The sequence below is a fragment of the Danaus plexippus genome, chromosome 2 (assembly GCF_018135715.1).
Source record: "Danaus plexippus chromosome 2, MEX_DaPlex, whole genome shotgun sequence".
NCBI classification, from domain to species: Eukaryota; Metazoa; Arthropoda; class Insecta; order Lepidoptera; family Nymphalidae; genus Danaus; species Danaus plexippus.
This window is the reverse complement of record NC_083537.1, coordinates 7,240,612-7,258,246: the sequence shown is the minus strand read 5'-3', so window position 1 is coordinate 7,258,246 and position 17,635 is coordinate 7,240,612. Positions and strand designations below refer to the sequence as shown.

General features: G+C 32.6%; 1 protein-coding gene across 2 annotated transcripts in view; it reads right to left on the bottom strand.

Moving 5' to 3' along the window:
• The window catches only part of LOC116779563 (LIM domain transcription factor LMO4), a 99,235-nt gene that overhangs the window by 19,609 nt on the left and 61,991 nt on the right, over window positions 1–17,635 (bottom strand). For both annotated transcript variants that reach the window (XM_032673913.2, XM_032673912.2), the window contains exons 3-4: window positions 6,103–6,261; window positions 5,544–5,742 (exon numbers count right to left, since the gene is read on the bottom strand). In XM_032673913.2, coding sequence (XP_032529804.1) covers window positions 5,610–5,742; window positions 6,103–6,261 — 292 coding nt within the window. In that variant the 3' untranslated portion in view covers window positions 5,544–5,609. The remainder of the gene's footprint in view (window positions 1–5,543; window positions 5,743–6,102; window positions 6,262–17,635) is intronic.

The following is a 17,635-nucleotide window of genomic DNA, read 5'->3' as shown; positions in this document are numbered from 1 at the left end:
TTCCGAATTAAAGAGCAGAGGGCGCCGTTTCAGTATAGGCTATTTGAATAGCATTCGTTATCATTGTAACGGATGGGTTTATTGTAATGGATATCCGGCTAGTGGACACGGGATAGTCCGGGATAGCGGGGTATCCATTTAACTAATTAACTGGGTCGAAGTCATTCCGAGAGCGAGTCCTTCGAGAGATCCCTCGTCTAATAACTGGCTTCCCTAATAAGCTAAGAGGTTGTCTTACTCGTATAAAAATGCAATCGACGGTCCGAGACCCGGGTCGTTGAAACTTTTCAAATTTTCTTCAAGCGTTACGGTATTAATTCTAAATTGGAGATGTACAAAAAATTAATACGTCATGGTGTTCAGTATTATTATTTTGATGATTTTACGTTACAATAAATGGAAGACGGTAATCAAAAATATTGACAGTTTAATTGGCTTTAATTGACTATCTGGCAATAATTTTTTTTATAAGTTTATCGCTATTATTATATCAATGCAATATATTAGAAACTTAAAATATTTAATATGCCGTGACTTAAGATAAATATTTTAAATTATTTAACACGTCAGCTAATTATTTTTTAAATATGTATTAATTTTGTGGTTTCATAAAAAACGATTGTTACGCATTGCTGTGTTCCCATTAGTCAGAGTAATGTTCGTTTAAGTGTCACGACTTGATTAATTTCTAAGCCTTCTGACGCCTAAACTACCTTCGTAATAACTAAACTAGACACGAACCCGGGCCCAATGAATAAATTAAAAACTAATTTCTTGACATACTTTGTATGAACCGGATTACCTTGCCCGTAATAGCATTAATATGGCTATTATAAAACTTTTAACAAGCCACTTATAAATATTATTTATTTTTATAACATCGTTTTTATATAAAAGTTAGTAATTTTATTATAAAAAGGTGTCCGAAAAAACTTGTTGCTTCTAAATACTTTTGAGTCCCGTCACGGATTTCGGGGGGTACTAATTTTTTGAAAGATTTTACGCGCTTAACAGCTATTAAGAACATCATTGAGTAACAGGAACATTGATCCAATTAGTACTTTTTAAATTTATAATCAAGGTTTTCCGAAACGGATAATTAGTGTAAATATGATTATGGCGAGAGCAAAGAATTAAACACGCAACAGTAGCGGGTTCGATAGCCGAGAACCTCTAATGGAGGGCGACCAGTGTTTGATTTAAAGAAATATGAAGTTACCTTTAAGTCCACATGGAAATATAACAAAAAACAAGTTTTATTCATTAAAATTTAAAACGTATTTTTATTATTATATCTGCAAGTATGAAATCAAAGAGAGCACAACAAATGGCACATCGACGTGTTGTGTCGTGTCGTACAAAGTGCTAAAAACGACCTCGCGGTTGCGTGACTCAAACCCTCCTGGTATATAGAATTAGATTGCTAATAGATAGTTATCAGTCATTAATCAAAATGTCCAACTTTGTAAAACGATTCTCGGATACTTTGAAATCGCATAGCGTCCACCTTTGTGGTGAGTTCAAACAAATGACTAACTTCGGTGGCGTAGTGCTCGCTCTTATCCTTTGACAAAGAGTTGGAGATCTCACCTGTCCAGCGCACGACGTCAGAGAATTGAGATCAGAGAGGCAGGCGCCGAATGTAGCTCTAGGCTACACCCTTTGTGAAAGATTCCTAAAGCGGGTGAGAGTACACTTTGATGTCGAACCCGCAGGGTAATTCGGAAAAACGTTATTTAATTAACTTTTGACTAGTTGGAGTAATCGTGTTACAAAGTGCTAGGTTAACGGTCAAGTCTTTGAACCTGTGCGGGAGCGCCCACTGGCCACTTGATTTTTACACCAAACGAACACAATAAAGGCGCTGTCATTTGCAGGTGTTTGCCAATTAACATGACGCCTTTGACCAGCACCCTTACAGGCCAGGGCTTTGTTTTGTAGTTTACAAAATAGATTTAATATATGTAACAAAGGCTTTCAAATTTGCCCCCAGAGGCGTTTTAATAAAATACCTATTGACCCTAATTGAATTATATCAATAAATGTTATAATAGTCCTCTAAAGCGTTTCCATTAATAGGAATGAGCAATAGTTTTGAGTTGCCTAAGTAAGTTTGGGGATATTTGAATTGAATAACAGAGCATTTTGTGAGAGCGCCGTAAGCAAGCGTCGCACTATTCTAGCCTGGCCCGCGGCGGTCGGACGTTGGTCGCCTCTACGAGATAATTAACTCTATAAACTATCCCCGCTAGAAGTGCTGCAATTATAAATCGTCAAAGCTTTTATAAACATCATTAGGGCTATTTCAAAATTTATTTAATAAAATTCAGTGAAAGAGCGCTGGCAGGTACGGTTTAGTTAATAAAATGTGGTCGGTGCATTATAGTGGTGTCCGAAGTTTCCGCGTTCCGAGCGAATGAATTGCTCATATAAACAAAGAGAAGTTTGTGCTGTTCAATGAACAGCTTAATTGCGTTTCTTCATTACTCCCACGCCCCTCACACATCTCACAGTGGAATTAATACATTAAGTTTTTTAAAACAGATAAGTGCTGTTTAATAACGCTTTATGAAATTAAAAATATTTCAATGTTTCTAACAAACATAGTGTTTTATAATATAAATGTAAGACATTTAAATCTCTAGTACTGTCAGGTTTTTACTATATTCCTGGAATAACAATGTTGTAAATGGGTTAGTAATCCGCAAAATAGTCCTCTACACTCGTTTCCTTGGATGTTGCTATAATTTGGTCTTTATTTATATAGCTATAAGAGCTTCGACAGCGAGCATTTAACAGATGTAAATGATTTGTTCACTCTCCCTAGTCTCCCATCCGTCAGTTTCGTTTATGATTCTTGAATTTTTAAAATCACTGAAAGGACATGAATTTTGTATACAGCAAAATTAAAATATGTTACTGTTTTAAAAAAATATATATTTATACAAAACGTATGATTGTCTTCACACAATTTCTCAATTGATATATACGTATGTACCTACAAACAGATTAAAAAAAATTAGAATATTATCACTATACTTTATGCTAGAGCTGTAAATATATAAATAATTAATATCAAAAAATAGCTAATCTAAACGTATTAGAAAGATAAAACACAAAGGTTATTATTGTTAATGTGCAGATAATAGATTTTTGTTGCACTATTTCTTTAAAGGGAACCATTAAAACGCATATGAACATAATAAAAACGTGTTCACTTTAATTAAATCTAATTACTCGTGTCCGTTTTATTATAGCATATTGCTACCGGAATTAATTAAATATTTTACGTGTTGGGTGCTTTAGTCACGGATAATAAATGTCTCGCAATTGCTTGACCAAAAATTCATATATGTTTTTTTGCCAGTATCATACCATAGACAGTAATGTAAGTAACGTCACTTGTTATTCCGTTAAAATCAGCCAGTATCATTTATATAAAACAATGAAATTTTAATATAACCGAATCGAGTGGTCGCGTCTTATGTGATTTTATCAAAATATGGTTACATTTTTTATTGGGAATAAAATGTATGCTCTCATTTTTGCTTTAGTGGGTTTTTGATGCCGAAATGAAGCCATTAATTATACAAAAAAAATGACAAAAATATCTTCAGTTTTTTTAAGTATCGTTGAAAAATATAATTAATAATATATTTTAAGTCCCATTTGGGGTTATATTACATTTTTATACCGTTACGTTACGGATATGATTTTAAATATGCAAAAATATGAGTAAAGCAGAGTTCACTAAAAATAACGGAATTGAGAATAAAGATAAGTGTGGGTTAAAATAAAAGGAAGTGGTTTTATACACGAAAGTAGGTTTATTTGTAAAAAAAAAATCTCTCAAATATTTTACGTTTCATTAACCAATTATAAGGGATATTTATAAAATTTTCTAAGAAAAGTGCATATATCAGACTTTGCTGGAGGTTAACTTTTAAGGACGAAAAAGACAAAAAGAGAAAACTCAAGTTACTGTATAGTCTCTTAAAGATATCGCGAAATTCTTTAAACACGTGATTATAACATTTAAAAATTAACAATGAACAATAACTATCTTGGATAAGATTTTAATGTCATTCATTCATGACATTTTCAATAATGTCATACGGAATGAACGAATGAAACGAAATGAATGAACGAAGTAGAAATCTACTCGTATTGTGTTTAAATGATAACCAATTGTAAATTTTACAGAAACCTTATTTAGTTAACTAGAAACAGTAAGTCTGACTCGAAATGCATTGATGAACGTATACAATGAAATTAATTGTTATTTGTTTAAAGATATTCCATACAATGATTTAAATAATATTAGTATCTAATATTATGGATTAATTTAACACTTTTAAATAAAATTATATAGTCATGTTTAATTTAAGTACCAATTAAAAAGTCTAGCCTTGAGTCGAGGACGTTAGGAGACGAGATAATATCAGTATCAGATTACTCAACGGTTTCAACTTAAAAAAAAAACAGATTGAATACAAAGTAGATGTCCTTGGGACGGATTTAAAATGCGCTGATTACGTATATTTGATCTTTATAACTTATTAGTACATAGTTATGTTAAAGTTATTTAGTGCTAATAATCTCGTTCTTTGGAATCTTTGAGTTCATTTCGGTACAAGATGTATGTACCTACCCTTATTATTTCGAGTATATATTGTACGCTGCATGTGAGGTTCTCGATAAGTATAAAATAAGTTTCATTTTCTATAATGCTTCCATTTTTTTTATTATTAAAAATTATGTAATTTAGAACGCAAATGTCTAATGCATTGTCCGAATCTGTGACTTGTATCTATCTGGGATATCGGATGGGTCAGGTTAGATTGTTGATTTTTATTTTAGTAAGTTTTTTAAGTTTAATATTATTACGACTTTAAAAGTTTAAAAATCCAATTCCAATGGCAAGTCAACAAGTCGTGACATTGATGATAACCAAAATAAAGTTTTCAATGAAATGTTATCGTCCCAAAAATAATATTATCACCATGTTTTTATTATTGATGAGTACTAGACACATTAAGTCTATTAATTCAAACATTATTCTATTCAAACAAAGTTAATGATCGCCCGAAGCTGGGTGTTCTTTGTCTTTAAGAAACAGATCAAGTTTATCTCGTAATAACTAATCAAACAAATATAATTAGCTCCATTATAAAACAAACAATGCCGTATGTTTTGTATATTTCACGATTATAACGGTCATTATATCTCAATCCAATCAGCGTATCTATTTCAATTTATTGATTAATCAGATAATTGTGACACAAATTGCAATTAGAATGAATGAAATCATTACAGTTGTTAGTATTCTGATATTAATTGAATTTTCGAAATGATAACATATATTAATTAATGTTCCGTTTGGATATTATTTGAATTGTGTAATTAATGATGTTACCATTTTGTGCCATTCGGTTTGCTTAATTACACAAATTTAGAGTTTTCTTTTTTAAATATGACTAAGGTTTAAGTTCATACAGACGAATATAATATTGTTTGTATCTATTATGCCAACATCATCTCACCTCTTCATAGTCTCTGTGAGAGTAATGCGCGGGCGCGGGCGGGGCCGGCGCGTGCGCAGGCAACGCTCATTCGCGCGAGCGCCGCGGGCGTCCCACCTTTCCCTTGCGCACCGGCGCGCCGGTCGTCGCCGCGTTCGCGTTCTTCATCAGCTTCTGCCAATCTTGCTCGCAGACTAGTGACCCCGCTAACATGTAGTACCTATGAATTTATTTAAAATATTTTCTACTAAATCCACATTTTGTATTTCTTTTTGCTAAGTTCTTTTTGGAAAAAGTCAGGTTGAGTAATGTTTACTCTAAAGATACACATATTTGTAATTAAGTGATAATGAAGGGTAGGTTTTATTAAATAAGTGTTATAGAGAGGAAATCTATTAATTAACACATCTCATTAAAAAGCGTTATGTACTTCTTTTTAAAAATGTATTTACTTCGTGGAGGTTTAAAAGTGCTATTATTTATGTTGGCATCAATGACATAAGCACAAATCGTCTGTTCGTAATTTGTTTCAAATAATACATTGCTGTATGTTAATAGTTTGCTCAGTACATGATCATACCTGTCGCCTTGCATGAGGTGTGACCCGCATTTGGAGCATGCGAAGCACTTTATGTGGAAGACGTGAAGGGGTTGTTGAGGAGCGTTCGTTCTCATCACAAATTCGCTGGCGGGGATGGCCTGACCGCACGCTGCACACGCGCCGCTTGAACCGAACATTCTGTAACATTTCATAAAAATTAATTATTTGATCATTAACAAAATATACATACATACATATAAACGCGAATTTTAATCCTCATATAATATTATACAATGGCAAGTCATTTGCCATTTATTAAGAGAAAATACTAGGATATACTTACACGGCTGTTATAAAATAATTTAAGAATCCAAGTAACAGCGATTACAGATCGTTAAGTTTTGACAAATGGGTAATAAAGTAAAATAATGACATCGATAATAAATCAATGAGGGCTACGTTCAAAAACACGTGTTTGTTTTATATGGGTTTGATTAATTGTCTATAAAGTATAAAACCGTTTTATTATGTATTCCATTAATTTGTGCTTTAAATGTATGAACCGCAATTATATTTAAGACATTAACCTTTAATCGTTTGGTTTTAGACTTCCTTTTCTTCGAGCAGTTGTTTCATGACTTGTTAAATTACTCGCAATTTTATGCAAGAATGGAATGCGTTGTTTGTAGCCCTTAGTAACGAGCAATTGAAGCTGATAGTCATGTGAGAATGTTTGAAGTGAATTAATATGGTAATAGATCAAGAGGATAACGCAATTATATTATATTATAGATGGTTGAAATATAACTGTTAACATTTTATATTATTATGAATGTAAACAATATGACAGCGAGAAATCTTATATTTTACTAAGAAAATATTTCAGATGATCTACGTGTGATGCAAGTAGTTCCTAACAATCAGAGTTATCAATACTGATTTACATTCAGAACACTCGATATTTGTAAATAAGTTAAATGAGAATTTTATTTTTATAACTAAGCAGTCACGTGGCAGGAAATATATGTCCTTCTCGTTACTTTAAAATAAATTCGAAATATAAAATGGCCCAAGCTGCAAACTAAAATTTTTAAGGTTACAACAACTAATCATTGTTTGTTTTAATAATACGCGTGTGAAAAAATTGTTTTTTAACGCATTTTTATTATATCGCCGCATCGTCATGAACAGCCTTGAAATTGTCGCATTTTATCATTAACAATTGCCATTGTACAAATTGATTACAAATAAGTAGAATGCAAATCCAGTTAGCAACGATTTATTTAACATCTTAAACATTCTGAGGTACTCCGTATAAATCTATTCCGTTAAATACACCGTTATAGTATTACTGAAATGCTACCGGGCTATTAATGTTCGCTGCAACTGCTCTGTAATAGAAATGTCTAATTAATTTAACTGCATCGATATCATAGGATATTCGCCTGCAGCGGAGCAAACAATTTAGATCAAGTCGCTCGCTTGCTGTGACCCCCTTGTTATAGCTGTTTCGTTTAATGGTCTCATTTAATACTTAATGAGCAATTATTGCGATGGCTATTAGCGTCGCGGACGAGCCCGTATTATTTATAACCCGAATGAATATTAATAAATCGCAACAATCTGTTCGAAAGCAATCAAAATTTAATTACCTGCGCGTCCCTGTCCGTAATAATTCGAGGCAAACATCGCTAAAAGATAAATTTGAAAGTCTTAAAAGATAAATTTGCTTCAATCACTCGCGGCAAATAGGGTTTCGTTTCATTTACTCCGGTAAGAGCGTTTTCAATTAAGGAACGCCCGACAAACAGTAGGTATCGGCGTATGAAGGTAAAATTAATTAAACCGAGCCAAGACAAACATGTACGGATCTATTTGTGTAGGACGATCGCGAGTTGAGTTATCAATAAAAATATTAGGGACGTGATTCAACCAAACTATTATGTCTTTCATTGAAATTTATTGTCCTCACAAACGATGTAATCTACAGTATATTTAATGGTTTAGGTCAATAAGTCGGAGGAACCTTACTAACGACTGATTGACCGCTGTACGTCAATTATTATTTCAGATCCAATTGTCAAGTTATAAACACCAGCTCAAAGCCAAAGACGATGGTCAAGGCTGCTTTAGAGTGAGTTAAAAAGAAAGTGATTTATGGATTTCTTTTTCTTTAATTATTACTTAAATATTATATACTTTCATTCATTTAATATATGACTTGAGAGACTATTCATGTGTCCTTTTTATGTTCATAACTTCAAGGGTTATTGAACGACTTTAATCAACGTGAAAGTCAAAATTACAAGAAACTTAAAGGACTTTTAGATTACTTATTACCCTCATACGAATGTGTGTTAGGAGTTTATTAGAATTCGAAATCAGAACTAACTTTTAGGTTTCCTTTCAAACTGATATTAATTAAGACGTGTGTTTAATGAGGAAGTTCGGTCCCGTGCTGGCTCCTACTCCTAGAGCCGAAGTTTATTTACCATCGTTACGTGTAAAATTGAATACGTCGCAGAATCCTCATTAATTTAAGATGAAGACTGTATCTTGACATGTTATTTTATTCATTACTGGAATGTCTCCACTCTGAATATACACGTGTCGAGTTTGGATTGTTATAAGGAACATAATTTAAAAGCTCTCGGGAAGATCATTAGTGGAGAGGGAAGTAGGGACAGGTGAGCTGAACATTTTATGCAAAACACCTAAACCTTTAATGCGACTCGCGAATGTAAAGAGAACTCTTCGCTTACATATTTAATAGTTGTCTTGAAATATCACAATAAAATTTATAATGTTCTATTCTATTTTGTTTTAAGCCATTTAATGGATCGCCAAAGTTATCACAGCCTACTTACAGTGTTCTTAATAAATACGCTTCAAATTAAATAACAAATCAAATTAAAACTTTAAAATCCTTGCACCGTAAGCCGCTTACCAACTTAATGAGTAAAACTTTTGACGCGAGTACATCCCTCGTCAAGAAACAAATGCAAGGTGAAAGCAAATATGAAAATTAGTGTATAAAGTGAGGAGATCAATTGTCCCGAACACCGGAACGCCTGAAAGCGAACGGGAGCTAACTTGTTGCTTCGGTTCGCATTTGATACTAAGACGATATTAAGTTATACTTCATCAATGACTGACAGTTTTATTACGCACTTAATTATTGTTCCAATGACGTTAATTGGAATCAACTAATTGTTTAATCATTTTATTATAACACTTGTTATTTATAATGGAGGGAAATCGCATTTATTTTGTTAATTACACGGCATTAAGTTTGTCTATATGTATTTGCAGTCCAGAAAGCAGAAGTTTGTCATAATAAAGATCGTTTACATGCTGTATTAAAGCGGGAGAGTTATCGGATGTCGTTATAATCACAATGCATGTTAGTGAGGTGGTGTATCAAGTTAGCACGTCGTTAGCAAGAAACTCGTTAGCGGCGCGTGGCGTCGACAAGCCAAGAATTTGCTAATGACGCGTGCTTGCAAGACGCGACCAATACACTCATACTGTACCCGAATACTAAAAGCATATTTGACTTTGGAACTCGAATTTTTATTGATAGCCGCTGAGTTATATTAATCTGAAATATTCATGGCCATTATCATATATTTAGAAATATATTTGAAAATTAATTCAAGAAGAGCATTTTATTAAAATATTATGATGACACTTATTGTGTTCCAAATGGTTAAAAAATAAATAATACAATATTAATTTTGACTTTGTCTCAGATTCTTTTTTTAATTTTTCAAAATGTAAGAAAAGGAGTGTCAAAAAACAAACAAATTAAAGAAACCTTAATTGAAATGACTTAAACAACTTTTAACACGATTCGATACAAGAATAATAGTGATACAAATAAAAAAGAAATAAGGAGTTATTGTATGAAGTGTAGCTTTTGTTAACAATTATAAAGCGAACTGCTGTTAAAGGTTCTTGTTCCATGTAACTATCTTAATTTCCATATGTAGAACGCTGTTACAAAGGCGATGAACTAGATTAATTTGGACAAAATATATACACCAAGAAAAGATAATAAATATTGAACCTCAATGAAATAAACTAAAGAAAACGAAGCAGCGGGTAAGAGCTAGTTGATAATTTTGAAACTTTTAAATAAAGAAGTAAATTTAAATAATTTAGCTGAGGCAAAAACACATTTAATTAAAGACATAAATCGTTTACCCGTAACCAATATATATTCAATGTCTAAACCAAACATTTTCTGTAATAAAAAATATTCTATAACTTATTATTATACTTCAAAATTATAATATCAATCCAACGTGAATGAATGACTTTATACATTTAATTTGTTTGTTAGTCGGAACATATAATCACTATTCCGACTAATCATACAAACGAAAATGTAAAGAGTAGTTTTTTACGTACATTAACTCATAGCAGTGAAGCAATCTCGTATTCAAATTGACACAGGTAGTAAAACAACAGAGCCTCCGGACTAAGTTCCATAAACTCGTTTCCAACTCCCCTCTACACACTCTATCGGCGATTTTTAATTAAGTCCCTAGCGAGCATCGAGCGAGCAAAGTAACACCATCAATTCATTATCCTAAACTCCGGCCCGATTGTTCCTCGCTCGCTACTTACGCAAACTTTCATTTTAATCAAGCGTTTAATTAAAAATTATCCGAGAAAAACAAAATAAGCCCGTTAGGGCGGTATGAAACTAATTAAGGCGCATACGATGAGCCGACAACAGCGGTGAGGTGAGCGTCCTTTAATTAAACGCCTTGTTCTACTCCAGTGGCCGCTTAGCGAACTATTACTAGCGGAAAAACCTTACAAGTGTAAGGGTGGGTGCGTTACACCCCCGTTCACACTATTAACGCAACTTTCGGCAATTACATGATAAACGTTATTCAAAACTCAAAAATACACATGAAATTGTAGAAGTATATTATTATTCCAGGTGTCATAATTATTTTATAACTACATTTACTTATATTAATAGGTTGACACGTCATGAATTAATACAAGTACAAGTTACAGGCAGACCGTACCCAAAACCGATATCTCCAAATAAAGCAGAACCTCCTTGGAGCAGACGCAAAACTTTTCTAATTAATGTTAATTTATCAATTAACTTGCGCTAAGAAATAATTATCTCAGTATTACGATCCCTGACTTTATTAATAAACTTCCACTAATCAATCTTATGAAGTAGAGCTGTGTACATCTAACAGGTATAGTTACAACAGTTTGAATATAAATACATTGAATTATATAAATATTATTAGAAGACATGGATGTGTAATAAAGCTATAGGACTACTCGTTAACCTTACTCTTGTACATATATTTTATCGTGAGAAACGCATCATTTTATATTTAAAAAAACGTCATCCAAGTGATTTTAATGTCCCTAATTATGCTGACAAAAAATACGCGAAAGCTTATTATAATAGGGAACTAGTTTTTTTATTGCTTACAAATTTAAATGGATTATTAATTTATACATTGAACATTTGAAATGCTTTTGAATTTATAATTCGCCGTAGGTTCAACTTTAATTTATTGCTGTTATATATATTATGATCAAACCGGTCTATAAGAAGATGATGTCTCTCGTGATGCTTTAAGATATCAGTATCCTAACTATTAATTTATTTGTTGTTAATATCATTCTCAAAAGTATTTAGTAGTTAATTGTTTTACATTATAACATACTGCATTTATATATTAAAATACAAAACCATTTTTTTACTTGGACGTTAAGTTTAAAGTTGAAAAAAAAATTAACGAAATTCCAAACCGCTAATAAAAAAACAAAACTAAAACTAAAAATAAATAGTAAATACAAAAAGTGGTCAAGCTAGTTCTTGGGTAGAAATTCGAAAATGTTATAAAAAAACACGGACGTTTTTAATGTCATTGACCTCTCAATAATACTCCTTGTACAGGAAATAAGAATTATAAACGACCACAAATTCATTATTTGAATAACATTTAATTAAGGTAATAAGCACCGGTCAAACACATCAGATTTAATTGGCCGCGAGCGTGTGTATTAATTACATCAATTATCTGAAACATTCATAAATAATAATAATTTATTAGGGTAGCATTTGTCAAAGCCACGCTCACACGATGAGCTAATCGACTATCACCGCTAATTGCCCCCGTCCCCTTTGGGGGGACTGTTCTGCCCCGCGCCACGCACCACCAAGAGCCCCGTCACCTCTCTGTCCCAACCCGCAACCCACCCACTGCTAACTAATTAGATAAGTTTGCAAGTTCGCTGTACTTCTGGTGCCCCGCTCTGCCGGTAAACATCAATCTTTTTAATTAAACATTTTTGACGCTGCAACACGATTAGCAATCGAATACGTTTGTTATGCTAATATTTAAAACTCTACTCCTTCAACACTAAACTAATGTATATCGTTTTTTTATTATTGTGTATTTCTAATTAAGACGTAAATAAAGTCGAACCGTTACGCCACAATACGTTATTGCCTCGGAACTGGGGATATATAATAAAATGAATACGTTATAGCGGCAATTAATTAGTGTTTTTTGATGTATTATATATCTCGAAGCATTTATTTAATATTATCGTTGTTGAATTGGCATAAACAACACTTAAATCATTTGTTATTGATAATATTATAATCAAAAATTTATGAATGTCGTTTTTAAATGATGTGTAAGTCGAGTATTTGATAGATAACTTTTATCTATGACACTAATTGTGGTACCATATATTTATTATAATTAGAGACGTTGTAATTCACAGTTTACAAATACATTGCTCGATATGTCCGGTTAGACAAACGTGGAGATTTTATGGACGGGACTTGGACAATATATCAAGAGTTACAATAGCTCATTGTCCGTTCCTTGGTCTTGATTAAATAAATAAAAGGGTGCCGATCCCAGACGCCCGCAGATCTTATCACACATCTCTCGACATTTACAAAGCCACATGCTAAATTGACCTCTCACTCGATCGATATAAGGTCTGATTATCAGTCTATTTTAAAATCTAATCTGTACCTTTTTCAGCACAACTTGGATCTTTATTTCGATTGTTTTGAGTGACGAATGCCGTTCACGTCTCGTTAGGCTATATGACTAAGATGGATGGCTGTACTGACACTGTATCAACATCTTTCATCGTCTCTCCTCGAAGCTTGTTCCTTTATAATTGATAACACCACACCTCGTACGTCAATCGACTTCGTCATGTCTAGTTTACTACAAGATATTAATGGAGTGGCTTCAATCGTCTGTTTTTTTTTAGTTTTCAACCGTTAAACGGCATCAAAACGCATAATTGTATTTTTTATTTTATAATACATGAGAATTTTTTTTGTATAAATATGAATATTTCTTAAATGAAATAAGTATCGAGGATCCTCAAGAAAATTTAAGAAAAAAGCTTTTAATACAAATCAAAACTTTAAAATGTTTTTTTAAATCAAGATATTTTTTGTTGCCGGTCAAAATTTTGATATTGTTCTATAATTTTGTCTCGTATGGTACAGATATAAAAGCTACGACAATGTCCATAAAAGTTGGTAATTGAGTTTCGGGGGCGATAAATGCTTAAAAGCCGTTTCACAGTGTCTTAGGGATTTGTTATTTAGCGCCGTCTCGTAATATATTCAGATGATAATTAGATAAAAATCAAGTAATCTTGCTCCTCAAGGTGATCGTATTTATTTTTAGTCTTATTAAAAAAATAGAATTTATAGTATCAATAAGTTTTTGCTCGCAATATTAAAAGAGAAACGATTTTTTTAAAACATTTATACGTAAGATTAAATTATTCATGTTTCTTTACACTTTAATTAATTAGTTCATTGCTTATATTAATAAAAAAAAATTGTCATCTATAGATCTTAGAATGCTTTTTAAACATGTCTTTGCCATCTATGGTCGACCTTGACCCGAAATGTCGAGTTATCTTCCGCACATTAACACTCCTAAATATGAAGGTTTTCCGATTCACTAATAAATTTATTAAATATGGATATTATTATATATTATATTATAAGATTTACTTATAGTCAATCATACAAAATATAACAGCAATATCGTATTTTTATCTGCATTATTGACCGTGTTTGTGATTTATAATTTTAAACGACTTTAAAATATTATGCAAAGTTTGTGGAAAATTTTAATAACATGTAAATTAATTATGTACATGCATCGTTACTGTTGTTAGGATGAAGGACCAGTAATTGCTCTTACAGGATGTTCACAGGTGCACCCTATTGCGGCTAAAATCGATGCCAATTTAATATTTCTTCCGAGGCGAATCGATTTATCACAATGCCATTAAATCATTCGACCTTTATTGTTATTCAAAAGTAATTATAATTTATTTGCATCGGGCGGACGTTCTTTTATTTCAGAATGTATAATTATGAAATTGCATTTATTTTACTGTCGGTTATATATTAGAATTTTAGTGTGGTTGTATATATGTGAAGGTGTCAAAGATATTATTTGTTTTTAAATAGGCTCTATGTGTTAGATGTCTTGAAGCTAGTACAATATTCTGCCGAACATCAACAACGGTTAAACCACATCTGTTCGTTTGTAACATTTTAAGTGTAAATGTTAAATCTTATTGGAAAATGTTTAAGAGCTAACGTTTATACAATCTATACTGGATCTCGGCACGAAACTCATTTTTCAACTTCATAAATTATCAGCCGATATCTGTACCTTAATGAGGTTGTAAACAACAGTCTAATTAAACTCGTTAATCGCAAAACTCAAACGGTTACCGCTTTTAAAACAAAACCTCGCAATTTTCAAACGACGACCGCGTAAATAGCCTTCGTTATATCTGGCCGGCGATCTCGGCTCATTACCTCCCCCCGCCCCTAATTAGACACCCCCAACGTTGGCGGGATTGTTTCCTAATAATTCCTCAATTTCAATCCAAATTGTATTTTATATTCTAATATAATTTAGCAATCAATAAAATTTACGAATAAAAATAAACATCTATTATCACATAAAACAACGTGAACGATAAGGTCAACGTGAAAATAATTATTTGCTTGTGATTTATACATATTAAAATATCGTATATTTGGATCTTAAAACGTACTCGCCATCTGTCGCTTGAACGAATTAACACGTTCATGTGAAATGTCAATAGCGTTTGAAAAGTGAGCCTTCAAAGTTAGGCACATAGTTAGTCGAATGTGTAAAACATATGATGTATAGCCACATTATTTAATGAGTAAAATATAAAAATATTACTTGTACTAATATTGAGTTTAATTTGTTATAGGACATTATTATAAATATTGGTAATGCAATTAAAGTAAATCCAAATGTTATCTCACATACTTCGGGAAATTACAAAAGCGTGTTATCTTTTTTGCCGACTGTGGCCACGGTCGCGAGACACAAAAGAGTTTTATCGCTTTTCTCTTCATAATAGACGTCCCGTCGACATCATTAACGTATTGGAGTTAGCCGCTCTGTTATTCGCTAATATGACGACAACACAAAAAAAAAAATGGCCTCAGATGGGGCATCTTTTCGGTTAAAGCGTGTTACGCACTGAACTAAAGGAGACCTCTGTATTTTTAGACGATTATTGTTAATTGTGTTCTGTTAGCAATAAAACAATATAATTTTTATTTCGGTTCTTAACGTTTGAGTGTGAGATATTATTCTTAAGAAATATTTTACAAACAGTTACAATTAACATATAACGCTAGACTTCAATAAGAAAACGCTGTTGAAAATAAGTATGGCCGAAATAAAATCACTTGTATTGATTAATTACGAAAATATATACGAATATTAGTCTTGTGTACACAAAGGTAGAAAATATCAAAAGTGAAATCTATTACTGAACCAAGTTAAGTGTGCTCCGGGCTAGTAGGGAGTATTCTAATAGCGCGTTAGCGTGCTCCGTTTTTGCGTTAACGAACAGGTTGCGTTAAGACGTCGGATCGAGTCGGATCGGAATTTCGCCTCATTAAAAGTTGTGACCTGCCGAGGCAATTTAGGCACGCGACTTCCACTGCTACTTATTAACGAACTGACTTCGCACTATCACTAAGTATTTGGCAGACTCCATCGCGAGACGTCAACTCCTTTCTAAGCTGGGAGCGTTGATTGTTAAAAGTTAGTACACTCGCTTATTTTGTAATGGCAATTTTAAATGATCACATTATCCTTTGTGTTATATTAATGTATCTGTTTTGCTGTTTATTATTTAGTTGTTCATAATTTTAAAAAGCCTCTTATGACGGATGGTTTTGAATAGTGACGATGTAAAGTGATATATCAAGTTGAGATACCGTTATCCGTTTTCAATGGACACAAGCGTATAATCCTAATTAGTAAGTGAAGCATGAAGCTAGCAGGCGATGGCCGGTCACCAGACGGATCTATTTCGAACTTTCTAATACGTAGTTCATCAACAAATTCATTATGTCGTAAAGAAGCGTGCGCGAGACCTAAATATCTTGGGGCTCGTAAAACCGCTCGTAAAGACGTTTGTTTACTAATTCGAGTGGGGCAGGTGGGGCAAGGGATGCTGCGAATAACAGCTCCACTAATACACTATGACTTTAAAATTTTTCAATTTTTTGTTAATATCAGGTCTACCTGAAAATAAAATTTTCATACCTCCTAAGTTATGAAAATTTTATTTTTATTTTAAAATAAAAAATGTATCATATGATTATTGTTAAGTCGTATACCATAGCTCGTATTAGTAATAGCATCGCTACTTATTCTAGTAATAGTCAGGGCGCTGTGATGTGAGGTTAACACATGAGGTTAATTAAGATCAGAGGCGGATCTATAACTAGTTACCGCTCAACTTTACCAACTCCCCTAATTGATACGATTTGATCGTCATCGCAACCACACTGCCGCTGCTAATCAAATTTGTTTCGTTAATTCACTAATGCCAATATAATGCAGCAAAGTAGTTTATAGTTTGTCACTATATTTTAAATGAGTTCATAGAAAGATTTTCATATTATTTTAATACTGACAGACTGAAAAATTTTACTACTTAAAATATGTACATAGACCTAATTTATAAAGTAAATGGGTATACATTATTAATAATATTAAAATAATAATTTAGCGATCTTTAGATAATTGAAGATATGACATTACTAAACTAGTTTTATATTTGTAATGTACTTATATCGTATACAGGATCGATTTAAAAATAAAAATCGAGAGAAATGAAAAGCTGAAACGGAATATGTAAACAGATTTTAACAGCTGTCAGTACTTGTCCGTTCCTGGTTGTTACAAAATTATCTTTGTATCAAAAAATCTGGGCGAATGACAAATTAAAATCTTCACTAACTGAATCCCCGCTTGTATGATTAAAAATTCCTTTGACAGTGGTGGCTATCGAATAATGATTTGTGTACGTCACGCCGGCTTCCGCTGTCATACTTGCGCCAAATTTTCACTATTTTTCGCCATCTATTTTTTACTATTTTTCGCCAGCCGGACGCTGGACACTGCGTTTATTTATTAACAAAATTCGTCTACCTAACACGTCTCGTAGGTATGACGGT